Source organism: Lycorma delicatula, chromosome 12, assembly GCF_047948215.1.
Source record: "Lycorma delicatula isolate Av1 chromosome 12, ASM4794821v1, whole genome shotgun sequence".
NCBI classification, from domain to species: domain Eukaryota; kingdom Metazoa; phylum Arthropoda; class Insecta; order Hemiptera; family Fulgoridae; genus Lycorma; species Lycorma delicatula.
Window position 1 is genome coordinate 72,338,275 of NC_134466.1, and position 18,145 is coordinate 72,356,419.

The 18,145-nt window shown below is 28.0% G+C and overlaps 1 protein-coding gene across 2 annotated transcripts in view; it reads right to left on the reverse strand.

Moving 5' to 3' along the window:
- Nucleotides 1–10,538, reverse strand: part of LOC142332820 (uncharacterized) — a 52,454-nt gene extending 41,916 nt beyond the window's left edge. The window contains exons 1-2 of one of the 2 annotated variants that reach the window (XM_075379435.1): nucleotides 10,442–10,538; nucleotides 1,135–1,374 (exon numbers count right to left, since the gene is read on the reverse strand). In XM_075379435.1, coding sequence (XP_075235550.1) covers nucleotides 1,135–1,374; nucleotides 10,442–10,493 — 292 coding nt within the window. In that variant the 5' untranslated portion in view covers nucleotides 10,494–10,538. Of the gene's footprint in view, nucleotides 1–1,134; nucleotides 1,375–10,093; nucleotides 10,201–10,441 lie in introns of those variants that run through there. The other variant, XM_075379436.1, reaches the window with a different exon arrangement.
- Nucleotides 10,539–18,145: the final 7,607 nt, after the last annotated feature.

Genomic DNA, 18,145 nt, shown 5'->3' on the forward strand with positions numbered 1-18,145 from the left:
TAGTTTTAAACATTTTTAATTATGCGCCAGCAGAGATATTTAGTGATGTGCACCAGGATGTCTTCTTGGATTATTGATATGTCGTTTAGTCATTGCATTATTGTTATTTGAGTGCAATATGTTTAAGTGTTAGTAGCGAGTTTTGTAATGTGTAATACTGCTGATAAAGTTAAGTTTCAGATTACTCACCTGCAAAATATAGTTTGTTTTAATTTATCTTTTTTTTGCTCCATATTTTTTATTAACCAAACCTTTTAAAGTACATTTCAAGATAATTTAATTACTTAATGATCTTTTATTTTCTAACACTTTACTTATATTTCAAGAGAAACTACAGTCTAAAGGATACCATTTATTAAAGTATTTCATTTATAGCAAGATTTCTTAAAAATTACCATCTATTCCTATTTATTACTAAAACTAGAGTAAAGACTTTTCAAGGAAAACTCAATATATGGAGCAAAAAAAAATACTATAAAAAAATAAGTAGATATGCTATTCCACGGATACAAAAAAGAACTGCCCAAGAATTTACCTGGATGGATGAAGGGAAAACATGGTAAAATCTTGATCAAGCAACGTACCACAAAAATACACAATTATATAATAAAAAATAAATCAAAATCCATAATAATTATTTAAAATATAAATACAAAATAGATCAGATTCAGAAAGTGTTAATAAAAATTATTACATCATATACATTCAACAGATGTAAAAAATCATGGTTTTATTTTTTTAATTAGCATTATTTAAATATTCATCGACATTAAATATATTTTAAATAACTTGGTGGGAAGGTTTTTTCAATGGTTCAGTAGTTTATTAAAGCAAAATACAACCTGCTCTTATATTGTACTGGTTAGTTTTGTTATCTGGTTTGGTAGACGTGGATGTATTGTTATTTCTTTAAAACTAAGAAACTATTCAAATATTGCATATGATTCAGAATACACAATAAATAACCTTAAAGCATTCCCGATTTTACATTTCCAATCTTTTTTTTTTTACAGTATATAAAAACCAATTAATATCATACATTTTAATTTTCACGATATACAAGTATGAATGTCACTTCAGGATAATGAAATCTGTTTTTAACATTTATATTTCTGAAAATAAAAATATACATACCTTCATTTTTAAAAACATTTAAACGTGAAGACGATGCACTGGTCACTGTCATACGTATCCCAGAACTTATTTGATTACTGTTTGCTAATTCGGAACTTTCAACATCTGTTTGATCGACTCTGTTTATCGATGAAGAATCTGCCTTATCATTTTCTATCTTACTTTCATTTTCATTATCATCCTTGTTATCTTTATCTTCTTCAGATTGTATTTTACCATTTTCAGGTGTTGAAGTACTACCTACAAAAATATTAATACCAAAAATAAAACTACTACATTCATCATTTTTCTATAGTGGTATACAAAACTCATTTTAGAAATAAAATAAATCAACAAAATAAATAGATAAATAAACATGAATACCTTAGTATATGTTCAAACATTATGCAAAAACAAACTGATGATGTTATGACAAATATACATAAAGGGGCCGATTCAGTATATCAAAATAAACAAAAGATAAGAGTTCATGTGGACAAACGCCCTTTCTATACTGTATTCACTTAGGTTGTAGAGCGAAGAATAAACAAACATTGCATATGTTAGTAGGTTCTACTGAATTTTATTCAGTGTATCAGTGCCGATTCACAACACGGCAATATCTATATACAACATTATAATCATTACTCATATATATTATGTTATATAGTCGACATATAATCAAACGATTACATAATACCTCAGTTCTATTAAAACTCTTGATCTTTCCATATGATCACACTTTTGTTCTCATGTTCAATTTTTGAACTTAAGGTCCAATTATTGCAAAGGGTTTTGCATATCAAAAGTAATTTTATTGTGTATAAAACTGATGAGTTAGCAAGATCCAGTGGCAAAATCTTGCTTAGAATACCTCCCTATCATTGTGCACCCAATCCAATCGAGTTAGGGAACAAAAAAAGGTTACATAGCATCAGAAAATACAGTTTTTAAAATATCTGAGGTTAAAAATTTATGCTTAGAAGCCATTTATAAAACAGGCCAGTAGGAATGGAATAATTGTATAAGAGATACTACTGAATTATAATAGAAAATAAAATTGAGCCTCTCATTGTATCTCTTAAATACCGACAGCATTATGGATTTCTCACAATCAGATGACAAAGACTGAATTGAATTAATTTGTCTATTATCATAGGAATTTAGTCTAAGATACCAGTGAACTTTTACTGTTTGAAAACAACTGACAATTTCATAACTCTTAAAAACATAAGTAAAATGTCTTAATTTCTTTACATTTAAAAAAAATATATATATAATTTTTGTAAAACAGATCAGTTACTGAATATTAACGTAGCATGTAGTTTCTTTTAGCATCAGGATTTACAGGAGATGCTTATGAATTGGCCACCTGAACAGTCATATGCGCAGTCCGTTTACTTGAACTCTATAAGCTAACTAAATAGGATATTGTTTAATTTCCCTCTGTTTACCATTTTGTGATTTTACACAAAAAACTTACATTTTCAAAACGGATTGAGATAAGTTAATGAAATTCAGTATACACGTACCCGATATCTTCTACAAAATAAATATGTTTGAAAATTCCAAAATGGTCACCACTTAAATTTTTTAATCATTAATAGTTGCATAAATATTAGTTTTATTATAAAATTATCATTTATTAGATAATATCTAAGCTTTTTATTCTGAAAAAAATTGCCTCATTTTTTTTCAAATCTGTTAATAAAGAGCTAAAATTAATAAAGTAGATTACAAGAATATGCACTCACAATATTGTTCTTGTTCTATTACTATTAATAATTTTCTAATTCAACTGGAGAAGAAAGTGAGAAAACAAGTAAAGAATTTTTGAGGTACAAATTTCAAACTTATTATTTTTTGATGTTGTCGGGTACACAGACATCAAATTTCTTTTAAATATCTCAATCTATTCTTAAAATATAATTTTTTTTTAAATCACAAAAAAGACAGGGAAAATAGAAAAAATGAAGTGAGGAGCGTACTCTTTTAATTAATCTTGATGTCCAAAACCCCCTCCATCCTAGGACACCTTGTACAAATGTGTATGACCGCAACTGCTATTTCATCTTTATGTGTTATCCCCCATCCAAAATTTATTTCCTCCATTAAGCTAATTTACTATTAAAAAACATTTATAACCACCACCATACCTTTTTTCATTTTTACTTTAAAATTAAATTTTGTTTTAAAATTCTAAAAATTTTTTTTAATATACAAAGTTAAGAATGATTAAATTTATCCGATAATGCATCGAAATATTTTTACATATTTTTTTTCCAGTATTTCTAAAAATAACCTAGCAGAAAAAATCATTTTACAATGTATTCAACTGTTAATAATAATTTAAAAAAATACTCTTTATAATTGAAAAAAAAAAAAAAATATATATTATATATAAGAGAAATATTATATTTCTCAAAAATTAGTAATAATTAATATCTACTTACTTCACCACAGAAGCTTTTGAAGCTTATATGTGGGAATACGGAAATGGAATGTTGTACACATTAAAAATGCCATGTCTGAGTAGGATTTGAACCTGGGAATTCCTAAATGAGAATTTTGTGGAAGGTAATTCTTTTCTACGCTTGCTGGACAAAATTAAAAAAAAAAAAATGTGTTAAATTTTGTCCTAGTAATACAGAACTCTAAAATTAAACATAATTCATAATAAAATAGGATATTTCTGGCCTGTCTTCAATCTGATACTGTAATGTTCTTTCAAAAGGAAACAATGTGATAACTTTTTTTAATTCATTAATTAAATGCATAAGTACAATTTTTAATATTTTGTTAACTATACAGGGTTCTGGGAGGATTTTACTTAACTTCATAGGCAGGCATACTTCTCTCATTAAAATAATGATAAAAATTTATATAAACATGGATCTGAAACCACTTCATTTGTGAGTTAGGGCTAGTAAAAGATTGTTTGCATAATGCAAACAATAACTGTATAGTATTTGATGTTATCTGGACAATGAGGCTGATAATGAAAACTCAACTGCATCTTCAACAAAAACAGCGTAACGCTTAAGCGAAAAAATTCTTCAACTAATGCAACAATTTAGTTTCTCAAGCCGTGTGCAGGCGATGTATTGACTCAATGTATTTGTTAAACAGTTTTAAGTATGACGATTATCGTTCTTTTGTTGGTTTTTTACATTCTTTTACTGGCTGTGACACAACATCTGCTTTTGCACGCAAAGGAAAAAAAACAACATTGAATTCACCGATTAAAACTCCCGAGTTGACAAAATTGGTAACGCCTTTTTGTCAGACTAATGCAGAGCCAACAGTGCTCAAAACGGTTGTAGATTAATTTTACCTATTTACAAATGTACAAATGATAAATTATCTATGGATTTGAGATTTCAGCAATACAAAGTATTAACTACAAAGTCTACTTTTAAATTAGAAAAATTACCACCAACTGTTGGAGCGGCTATACAACACTATATACTTTCAACTTCAAACGTGGCTTGGAAACAAAATAACTTTAACTTAAGCGGGGCTGGAAAAAAGTAATTGCGAATAATTCCAAAATACCTGTGCCTTGCTTTATAGATGGTCATGCCAGAAGATTTATTAAAAACAGTCTCTTGCAGCTGCAAAACCAGTTGTGATGTGGGTGTCATGAAAATATGAACTGCGATGATAGATTTATGTACAAAATGTTACGGTTCGGACAATTGATAGAATGTTGGCAAAATTTCAGAAGATTTCAGCGATTCCGAAGACATTTGTGATGATAGATTTTTTTTTATTTTACCAAAAAATATATGTTAAAAAAAAAGAGCACTGGCAGAACTCTGTATAATTTTTCTAAGTAGAATTTTTTTTTAAAAAAAGAATAGTTTTAGACCGAAAAAAATGAATATCTCAGAAACTTCTAAAGTTTTTATCAAAAAAATTTGTGGTTATTTAAGACACAAAAAGGTATACTTTCACCAATTTTCGTCAAAATTAAATTATCTTTGCGGAAATGAAAAATAAACAAAACAAACAATGTTTCGCATTTTTCTCAGAACATTTGAGTAAAAACCTGTACAAAAATTGTAGATTTTTTCATGATCTATAACTTTTGTAGTGGATGTTTCTTTTTATGTCAACTTTCATTGAAATACCATTTTTCACCCCTTTTCAACCCCCTAAATCAACCCTCCACCACCCCAAACGCATTTATTTTTTTATTATAAGCCTCTTTACCATTTCCACTTATAAAAGTCCAGGTAACAATTTTTTTCATTCTAGATGAGTTATTTTAATCGGTCTAATATGCTGACTGTATTTTGATTAATATCTTCCAAACTGGCTCGATATAAATTATTAGAAAATAGCGCAAAAATTTCTACATATTAATTATGGCGCATTGATTGAATTAAATTTTGGACAATATTAAAAATGAAGGATAAGTAGTTTCACAATTTTAATTTTTGACTTTGTTTTAGCGGTTGTAAAAAATTCCAAAGTTTTATGCTGATAGAATTTCAGGGGGGGAGAATATTCAACATTATTTCTACAGTTTTTTGATCATCCCTGAATTTCAAAAACTTGTTGAATAAGAAAATTGAAATTTGACACAAATGTTTGGCTATAACCCAAAACTGATTCATTATCTACTCTATTGGACTAGGGTGCATTACTTGTATACACGTTTTTTTTTGTAAACTACCATTTTTTTAAGCATTGCTGGGTAACATTGAGCCGATTTATTGAAGTAAATATTTACCCAGATAAATAAACCTTTCAGTCCAAAGAAAAAATGCAGAGCTGAACACCAAATTTTTCAAACTTTAATTTTCAAAACTCCAATTATATTTAGTATTAATATAGGCGACAGGAGAACTGTTTAAAGAAAAGGGAGTCCCCCATAGGACCAGATTTAAAAATTAAAGTGTTTTTATAATCTCTGATACTTTTATCTATTTTTCAAAATGTGCTATTATTAAAATGTTATATGAACTAGCTATTGGCAAGGAGATGACAAACGGGGCAGGATTATTTTTTTTTTTTTTTGTCTTCAGTAATTTGACTGGTTTGATGCAGCTCTCCAAGATTCCCTATCTAGTGCTAGTCGTTTCATTTCAGTATACCCTCTACATCCTACATCCCTAACAATTTTTTTACATATTCCAAACATGGCCTGCCTACACAATTTTTCCGTTCTACCCTTCATTATTAGTTGTAACATGTAAATGCCACTAGAAAACACTAGTTTCAAAAATTCAATTGAAAGAAAGATATCTTATTAAACAGCTAAGGTTTTTTTTCTATTAATTCTTTACTATTATGGCAAATAAGTTTATCGGTGATTACATAATTTGTGATTAAATGAATTATTATATAATGATTCGACTGAGGTTTTTGAGATATGAATATAGAGAAGGATGGAGAAAATAAGACGGATGGATAAGTGAGGAATGAGGAATTAATGAAGAAAAAATCGTACTTACGTGGGAAGTACACAAAAGAAAAGAAAATCGGTTAGATTATGCTGTTAGAGGAAATAGAATCTTGTCAACTGCTTAGAAGGGTCGACAAAAGAAAAAGAATGAAATTAACAGAAGTGAATTACGGAAACTACAAGGGGACAAAGAAGAACATTTGGACATAAGATGGAGAAACAATACATAAAAGACTTGTTGCCAGGCAAAACATCAAATGATGATTATGTTTAAGAAAGGACTAATGGGAAACATGAAAATGCAGATAAAAATGATGAGGATTATTATACCCAGCATTTCAAAATATTTTGAAAAAGGATATAGTTTTTTAAAAAAGATCTGAAATACACTAAAAAATAACTGACACTTCGGGAAAAATCCTTTAATTAAATGTCTGGTCATTAAAGTGTTAATGTTGGCCAAATAATACATGCGATTTACACAATAAAAATCATAGCAATGTCTTCTATTTTTTCACTTAATTTAATTACCAGAGTAGACTGCCAACTCTTAACAAGAAACAAACATTTTTTTTTTGTCTTCAGTCATTTGACTAGTTTGATGCAGCTCTCCAAGATTCCTTATCTGGTGCTAGTTGTTTCATTTCGGTATACCCCCTACATCCTACATCCCTAACAATTTGTTTTACATATTCCAAATGTTGCCTGACTACACAATTTTTCCTTCTACCTGTCCCTCCAATATTAAAACCACTATTCCAGGATGCCGTAATGTGGCCTATAAGTCTGTCCCTTCTTTTAGCTATATTTTTCCAAATGCTTCTTTCTTCATCTATTTTCCGCAACACCTCTTCATTTGTCAATTTATCCACCCATCTGATTTTTAACATTCTCCTATAGCACCGCATTTCAAAAGCTTCTAATCTTTTCTTCTCAGGCACTCTGATCGTCCAAGTTTCACTTCCATATAAAGCGATGCTCCAAACATACACTTTCAACAAACTTTTCCTGACATTTACGTTAATTTTTGATGTAAACAAATTATATTTCTGACTGAAGGCTCGTTTCACCATTGCTATTTGGCATTTTATATTGCTCCTGCTTCGTCCATCTTTAGTAATTCTACTTCCCAAATAACAAAATTCCTCTACTTCCATAATCATTTCTCCTCCTATTTTCATATTCTGTGGTCCATCTTTGTTATTTCTACTACATTTAATTACTTTTGTTTTGTTCTTGTTTATTTTCATGCTGCAGTTCTTGCGTAGGACTTCATCCATGCCACTCACACAATGCATATTAAAAAAAAAATTATTTTATACAATTATTGCCTTATATTACCTTTGATTAGGATGAACTTTGGAATATACCTTCTCTAGTATGTAATTTACTCATTAAAAGTAAAAATTATTTGTTGGAATGACCTAGCACCTACTACAATAAATGGTAAATTATACAGTATAACCAAGCCCCAAATTCCATTATTTTAAATTATATAATTATATGCATACTAAATAGTTTGTAAATGAAGTAAAAGCTCGGTTTAAAGGTAATTATATGCAGTTACAGATTCACCTCTGATTTTGATTAAATTTGGAATACAAATTATTCATTTCAAGTGAAACTATTCGTCAGAAACACCTAACACCCAAACTATATTTCTCACAAGTTACACAGTACCCACCCCCAAGATTTCATTATTTTGCATTATGCATCAAAATATAATTATTTTCTGACTAAACAATTTGTTTTCAGTTAAATTTTGTTAATAATAAGGGTTGTATTTGCTTAGAGTTACATTAAGCAAAAGTCTTGAACTGTGACTTAATCAGATAAAAATGACATTAAGTTTCTGTCAAATTTAAGCATTACCTATTAACCAACCTAACAACCTAAACCTTGCACTAAACATAACTAAATTCAATTTAACTTTGCTTAAATTAAGTTATTTACTCCATAATGTATAGTGCACATTTACCAAAACCACATCTTATGCAAAACCTAACTTAATTAGCTTAATTTCACAAATCCAAATTACTTATTCCAAAAATAATGTATATTACACTTGTACAGTATTTAATTACGATATTTTTAGTGAGGGTACTTTGAAGCTTACAAGAATGCAACTCTGATGAAAGGAACTTCCAATAAATAATTTCAATTCTAATTACTTAAATCCTACATAAGGTATTCTGAATTTTTCGTCAAAATCCGAGGTGAGCCCATACCTGTAGATAATTATAAGCTTAAGATGTAGGTTTTGGTAAAGGCGTAATATATATATTATATTATTAAGGAAATAACTTGGATTTGTTTAAGATTAGCTTAGAGTTTGTCCCCCACTGTTAAGTATTTGTGCACACAGCACAAAATAATCTTCTATAATTATGTGAACTCTGAACATGCAGTAATAGTAATCGTAATTCTCTGATCTTTAATTACATTTACAAATTACTTATCTACCACTACAGAAATGTAAAAACAAAAATTATTAAAATCACAGGTGGGGTAGTAATTATATACAACTACCAACAATTTCATAAGTATTCAGGAAATTTTTTTATTTATTTTACCACTGCATAAATGTTACCAAAATGATAAAGATGATTTACATGATAAAGATGAATTTAAAAAAAAAATTAAAATAAGAGAATCATGTAAACAACATCACAAAATAAGTTTTTTTAAATTCCAACAGGAATTTCTTCCTCTATCATCTAGATTTTTCCTATTTATCCTCTTTAGAGTGAATTAAATTAAATATTTCTCTACTAGTAAACAGGAACATATTTCTACTGATGTCTGATATTTGTACTAAGTAAAAATCCAGTTTAAGTGATATATCATTTAAAAGATTACAAAATTGACCAAAAACATGTCTGGACCCTATATGTGAAATAAGCACATATGCAAAGAAGTGTGCCAAAACAACATTTTGAAATCTGAACTATAATAAATAACCAATAAATTACTGTAAAAATAAAAAACAAAAACAAAAAAACAGAAAAGTAATCAATTTATCTTACAAAAAGAAGAAGAAAAAACAGTTACAAAAAAAGGAAATAAATAATTCAAGTATTGTAGACAAGTTATGAAAGAGAAACTCAATGCAACACTATTATTACTAATATGGCAGTTATCTACAAACAGTGACGGATTACATACAATAATATACTAAACAACATTGATTACACTTATAAACAAACATTTAATTATTATTACAAATACTAAATTTGGATTTATAAAAAAACTCAGTTCTGCTGATACAACCAGTTCTGCTAACACAAAACATACAATATTCACAGGCAAAAAAAAAGAATAAACGATTATCTCTTTGTAAATATTTACAACATTTTATCAAATAGTACCAGTTTCAAAATTATAAACTGAACAGAAGTTAGAGTCAATAATAATTTACAAAAAAATGGCATACAATAATCATATAGTCAAATCCGATCAATAACAAAAAAAGATGCTACCTACATTAAATTTCTATAACGATTTTAAATTTTGACATCCAATTATCATAATAATACATTATGTAACAAAGAAGTAAATAATGCGAACCTGGTATGGAAAAATACTTTTACGTAAATCCCGAACAGCACATCAATAAGCTTACCGAAACTTGACTTTAATTTAACAGACAACGCAATGAATTCAATAACAACAGTAATGTATACATTCTGTTGACAAAATAATCAACTTCAAGGTTATAACGATTCCTCATGATGAGAAACGTACAATATCGATCACGCTTTGTTTTCATAACTATCAAGCATAACAAAAGAAATATTACAATTACCTAATAACGTTAAATAATAAAATTACCAAAATATGCTAAATACTATCCATCATGGATTATATAATTAAATTTGAAGGAAAATACTTGTTTTAAATCAAAACAACACTTACCAACACTAGCATCAGCCATCTTGAACAGATTACACAAGATGATAGGCAACATTGAAAATATAAATACTGACTTATAAATACGTTGTCTGCGTACAAAAGCAAATCTGAAAACTGATGTATTCTTTTTTAATAAACCAAGTATATAAATACATATACTGTTTTGTACTGAAAATATTCACTTAATCAGAAATTACCTGCAACAGGTAATTATAACAGGTATTTTATTTATAATAAAATTAAAAACATAAAAAATAAACCGCCTGAGAATAAAATATAAATAAGAGTAAAAAAACGGAAAATTAAAAAAAATAATTACATGTGTTTGTCTGTAATTACATATGTTATTTTTTATATTTTTTCAATCCTCTTTAATGACAGCATTTCTATGGATCAATGATATCAAATAGGCAGTAATTATCTAATTTATACATAGTAGAATCGTGTCTATTTAAAAAAGAAATTTATGTGGAAAGAAAAATTTAAATTATTAAAATATTAATGAGACATTTGCTGTCAAATTTAATATAATTCACTAAATTATTACTATTATATTTTTTTATGAAATTGATAGTCACTATTGATTTATTCAAAGAAAACGAAATTCCATCATTGTTATTAATAGACGTAACAGTAAATTTGAAATTAAATCAATATTCTGTATTTTGATAAGATAGAAATGGAAACTCAAAAATGAAGAACTTCAATTTTGAAAAATAAATAAAATTGTATTTATGTTAAGCTCCATAATTAATAGTTGTAAATCTTAAGAATTAACTATTTATTTGTTTATTACCTAATATAAATAATTTTTTTTATTTGATCAATACATAATAATATATTATATAGATCACATTAGGGATAGTACATATGCCAGTATAAAAAATATAAACCGACCAACATTTACATAGATGCATCAAGGGAAATTATAGTAAAACCATGATCAGAATAATACCACAAAATGCACATTTAATTATATTAAAAGTAGACATGATTAAGCTACATATTAACTATTTAAAATATAAACATAATAAATATATTAAGATAAATGCATGAAGATACTTAAATCAGAATTCAGAAGACCTTTACAAAGTTAAACTTAGGTTTTACAAATGTTTTAAATTTCTTTGAAAGGATGTTGAGTGATTTTTAATTCAGTCTATAGGTTAAAGGCTGTTGTGAGGAAATATGAATGTGTATTGTTATTTGATGGTTTGGATTAGCTTATCCAAACCATAAGTTTTAGAGAAAGTTTAAACTGACAAAAGCTGAACGTGAACATTTTCTGTTTCAATCAGCTTTCTGTTATCTCAGTATGGTTAACTGCTGTTTGGGGCTGTGTTTTTTACAATACAAAATTATGACAATTTTTTTATATAATCATATTACATAACTAAATAAATAAACCTTTTATTCAGATTGGTACTTAATTATACATTATGTAGAAAATATCAGGAACAGGTAGATATACAGATATACTATTGCATGGATAAAAAAAGGAACTGTTCCAGCATTTATCTCATGGAATCAAGGGAATCTACAGTAAAACCTTGATAGAACAGCATCATAAATCTTGAACCAGGTGAGCATTGTTGGGTGGACATCCATTCCAGCGTTGTCGCTACTTGGAGGCTATGTCAACAGAATTGATACTTTCTAAATCAATTTTATAGACGTACTGGATACAAAACAGGTCTTTACAGGTTCGTAATTAGTGTTGACTCCATCAAACACCACAAATACTAGTAACTCTATAAGATCCTAAATACCTCAGATCCTTAACATAGATCTGCAAGAGATCTAGACAAAACACACAGCTCAGGAGGAATGGATCAATGATAAGAGAAAAGGGTAAAGTATGGGAAACAGACAACTACCCAAGAGGAAGAGTAGAAAAAACAATAGTATAGTAGAAAAACAATGTTTTTTAAGAAAACTTAATAAAAAGAAGACTAAACTTGAGACTCAGGGAATTGTTATTGCCACATATCTATAAAAATTATGCTGTTCCCAAAAAACATGATTGATTTCATCATGTTTCAATCAGTTACTGATTGTAACTGGTTCTTATCCTTATACTATTCTGGCAGAGCAATGAACATAACAATTTCTTGCTAATTTTAACAATTTTTAGTTTGCTCACAAAAATACTTGCCCAATACTATTACACTCACAAATACTATTTGCCCAAATACTTTCTCTCATGATGTAAGGCACACTCATTTTGTTTTTTCCTTTGAAGGAAGAGGTTACTATAGAATATATCTGAATATTGTGTGCAGTGTTTTACAAAAAAACATTTTTGACTAATTACATATCCATTAAGGCAAAACCAATATGTAAACTTGAATAAAGTAATTAAATAACTTACAAAAATTATTTATTTTTCTTATATAATTATCTTAATTAATTTTAAGAAAGACTTAAATATGATAGGGTAAAATTTCAAATTTTTCTTAAAAGCTATAATTAAAGAAATAAATCTTTACATAGTATTTCAATGTATAGATCACATCAGGAATGGCTAGACTTGTTGCTGTATAGCAGCACCTTCATGGAAGAATCAGCTGATACTAGACTGTTGCCCAGTGATATCTGGTAGAAGTAGATCTAGGGATATAGATGTAATCTGACCAAGTTTTTGATCATATCAGTCTACTAGTTATAAGGTGATTTAGAGGCCAACATCAAACACACACATGTACACACAAATATTAACATCCGGAAAATTTCCAACCGGTTTTTTGGGTTCCTTAGGTGTCAAGATCTAGTGAAAACTGTATATGCCCAAACTGGACTGATTACAATATTTTGCCCTTCTATTACTATAGAGCTATCTAGATGGAAAAGTAAAAGATTTTAGGAACAATTATGCCTATCTACATGAACTCTATGGATAATTTCATCTTCAGTTCTATGCAAAAAATGAAATCAAAACACATTCGTCAAGCTTAAACTTTCATTCTATCATTTTCCATCTAAGTAGTTTCATTTTTATTTCAACATTAGATAATTTTGATTAACTCCACATACATCTCTATGCAAAAAATTGAAATCAAAACACATTCTTTCAAATATGGTCGAAGTCCCATGTGTTTTTGATTGAAAATAAATCAATTAACAATGTAGGTTACTTGGTCAATTCCATTTTTTCTATGGATCCCATTTTAATATGAGACATATTGCTTCAATCCTACAATAAATTATACAGGATGAATTCAATAAGATACAAAACACTATTAAGAATACTATTTTAAAATAACTCATGATAGATTTTGTTCATCACATCTCTTTCGTTGAGATCTAGTATATAAATGATTTGCAAACAAAATTAGCTCAACATAAATATGTTTAGGCATAGAAAAAAATAAAAATACATTTATGTAAAAAAAATTCTTATATTGAGATGTAAAAGAAACTTCATGTAGTAGGAAAATGATTGAATGAAAGTTTAAGTTTGACAGAATGTATTTTGATTTCATTTTTTCCATAGAGTTGAAGATCCATAGAGTTCCACGTAAATAAAGTAGGAAATACAAGATTTAACTTCAGTTTTTTTCAACAGAAAGTAAAAATATTCTTAGATTGATCTCCGCTCTTATATCTTTTCCCTCTCTCCGAAATTTAAAATTTATCCTTCCAGTTTTTACATATCTTTTACTGATAACCACTCTAACAGTTAATATTATAAGCTAACATTATAAATTATATACATCATAGTTACCAACTTTACAAATGTCGTTTTTTTTATTTAAAATAAAAAAAGTCTTTGATATTTGTTTCATTTATATTAATATATATTTTTTAATTAACTTCATTAAGTTTAATATTAATTACTTTTTACTGTTTTACTTTTCTAGCTAATATAGCTAGTATAGCTATACCAAAGGGAAAGTATAGTAATCAATTTCAAAAAATGATAAAAAAATCCTTCATTTTTTTTAAAAATTGAGCCTCAAGGGACATTTTAGAAAAAATTAATTTCAAAGAAAAAAAATCTTAATTTTTTATTTAGGAATGGGAAACAAATTTTTAATGTTATTCCTAATCCCAAAATGACTGATTTTTATAGGTAAATTTTTATGTATGTAGGTATACATGTCCTTTTTGAAGCAACAACTTACTTTTAAAATAAAGGAATATTTTCTTTCATAGGTCTATTAGAGTTAATTATTATCTCCTTCATTAGAGGATAAGGTAGTACTGCAGCTAGTCATGCTTCTCTAAAAAGACACAATAGGTATTATTTTGATATTAATAAGTAAGATTCACATGATCAATTTCTAGCAAAAGCATACAATTTTGACATTTTAATCTATATGTATAAAATAAAGTGTCCTGACTTTTAGATCAATGCACAACTCCAACTGCTTAACCTTTCTTTCTTTTTCCTGTTTAGCCTCCGGTAACTACTGTTTAGATAATTCTTCAGAGGATGAATGAGGATGACATGTATGAGTGTAAATGAAGTGTAGTCTTGTACATTCTCAGTTCGATCATTCCTGAGATGTATGGTTAATTGAAACCCAACCACCAAAGAACACCGGTATCCACGATCTAGTATTGACTTGGTGGTTGGGTTTAAATTAACCACACATCTCAGGATTGGTCGAACTGAGAATGTACAAGACTGCACTTCATTTACACTCATACATATCATCCTCATTCATCCTCTGAAGTATTATCTAAAAAAACGGTAGTTACCGGAGGCTAAACAGGAAAAAGAAAGAAAGAACTGCTTAACCTAGGTAGGTGCTGACCTCCATGGCGTGAGTGGTAGCATGTCGGCCTTTCATTCAGAGGTCCCAGGTTCGAATCCTGGTCAGGCATGGCATTTTCACATGCTACAAAAATTGTCACTCATCTCATCTTCTGAAGCAATATCTAATGGTGGTCCCAGAGGTAAAAAAAAAAAAAATAGAGGTGGGTACCTATTTAGGAGGGTACTATGTTTTTATATACCACTAAGTGTAGCACCAAGTAAGGAAAGATTTTTGAAAACTCTACTTATGAGGATAAATATTTTTACAAAAATTCTTTATCTCAGGAACTGAAGGTGTTGCAGTCATGAAAATTGGTATTTAGACTCTTCTTTTAGAACAAGCTGACATTTGCTTTAACTATTTCTCAAAAATCCAATTTTGTGGAGTGGCAAAGAGAGGGAGTCAAGGTCTGTCATCAAACAATGTGTAGCCGAGGGTTTGCAGCATGAAAATCGATATTTAGTATTTTACAAAAAGTGCATGTGTCTTCATTTTTCAAAAGTTCAATTTGTGGAGATAAGGGAGCAGACCAATAATTTGTATGAAAAATTTAACTTTCAACAATATACAATAAACGATTGTATTCTAGAAAACTCTAATCCACTTTCTCCATCATTTTATCATTGAAAGTTAAAATTTGATGCTCAGTATTGTATCTTTATTGATCAGTTTATTCTGTGAATATCTATTTACACAATCAGAATATCTTTTTTGAGTTCAAAAACCTTCTGTTTTCTCTAATATTGTGATTCGCCGTGACTATCAAGTCTCAGAAGAAAAATCTAAAGGTAGCAGAAACTGACTTTTGGGAAGATTGTTTTACTCATGGACAGTTTTAAGTGGGTTGTTCTAGAGTGAGCTTACTTAACTCTCAAGTCATTCCTGTATGTGAAGGGAAAAGCACTAACATAGTTCACAAAGAAGTCCCTAAATATTTTTTTGTGGAGTTTTATACATTCTTAAAGAACATATCACCTGTGAACACTAAACAAAATCAACATCTCAATAATGTACAGATATTCCCAAAATAAATCCAACCCCTAGAAACAATTTGACAAGACCAAAATCCTTGCCAAAATAAATAGACCAATTTGCCAATATAAACATTAAAACATCAACTTTAAATTACGGTAGAATTTTTTACAAAAATCTAATATTTCTTTTAAAAACTTATTCTAGGTACAAATTCAAAATTCCAGAAATGAAGTTGTGAGCAACAGCTAATCTGTTTATATTTTCTGATGCAAAATATTTATTTCAGAAAACTTAATTATTTAAAAAAAAAAAAACAATTATTCACTTGTACCAACTCAAACTGCAACTCAAAGTACGCTTGAGTTTCTATTTAGAATAATTTTGGTTTCTTATTTAAAATAAAACAAAAATATTTATTTCTACAGAAAAATTATTATTTTATTGATGAAAATTTTAATCACATTAAATAGACAAACTTAAATTTTTTATAAGCTTGTTTAACATATAAATAAATAATATTTTTATTTTATCCTGTATAGATTTTATTTATTTGTTATCTTTGTACAGCTGCATAAGCATAACTATTATTTCAAAAAAAACTATTACTTTTATGAATTAATATGATGGATGGTAATCACTTTTCTTTATTTTTTGTTTTATTTATAATTTTATACTCTACTCTATCAAGGGTTTTCAAATTTCCCTTTATCCTTCCAGGCAAAATACTCACGCAAGTTTTTTTTATTATTTGTGAAATAGAAAACTTATAATACCTGATATGATTTGTATAATTTATAATTATTTTTCAACTAGAATAAATGTTAAAAAAATCTTTCAAATATGTACTTGAATAATACATTTAGTGTGCATTATATTTATTTGTTCAAAAGTCAAATTTTGGGTGTTTATAAATTTCATATCATTCGAGTGTGTCAAGATAATTTGATCAACAAAAAGCAAAATATTAAAAAAAAACATGAACACAATATAAAGAGAATTAAGTGCTTAAGATTTTTCCTAACCTTTTTACAACAGGTGCCGTGGGTATCATAAATATTACTCTACTGGTTACGCTACTGATGAAGAAGAAGGAGCTGATAATTAGCTCCAAAAGACCTTTCAAAGAAAAGGGTTTCACTAATTCGAAATTGGATTGTTAATATCTAATAAAAATATACATACACCTAAACATAAATAAAACCTAACACAAAAACACCATAGAGGGTTTTTCCTTTCTGGGTTCAGGATGTTAATATCTAATAATTTCAATCAGATTTTATTGTTTTCAGTTTTTGTCATATTATGTACAATGCATAAAATGGATATTATAATGATAGATATTTAATTTATCATTTTGAAACATTGGCACTAGTTATAATTTAGACAAAGCTGTTTTAATAACAGCATATAACAATATTAGTGTTTTAATAAGCCATACCATACCTACTGCAAACAAGTAGTTAAATTTTCATCTTTTGTTAGGAATGCACATATAATAAGTATAGGTCCTCACTTCAAGGTACAGAATCTGGAGTGCCACAGAAAATTCCCTATTTCTTGTTTTCCCTATTTTTTTATTAACAATCTTCTTCAAAATTTTGAACTATTCATTGTTATCCTCTTCGCATTTGACACAATTGAATCAACTTAGTTATTTGAAGATAATTACCTAAAAAGAACTTAAAATTATTCACCTGATGAAATTTATTATCTAACATTAAATATGGTTAAAATCGTTGCATTGTACTTTTCAGATAAACGAATTGAATAGAGTTTCCAATAATGATAATAGTATTTATGTTGTCCATAAAAGTGAAATTTTTGGTTATTGTATTACATGGAAAATTCTCTTGGTATCATCAAATTGATTTCATTTGTAACAAAATCAGACCGTACTGTTTCGCTTTAAAGAATCTTAAAAAAATATTAAGCTAGTCGTTATTATTAAATATTTATTATGATCACATAG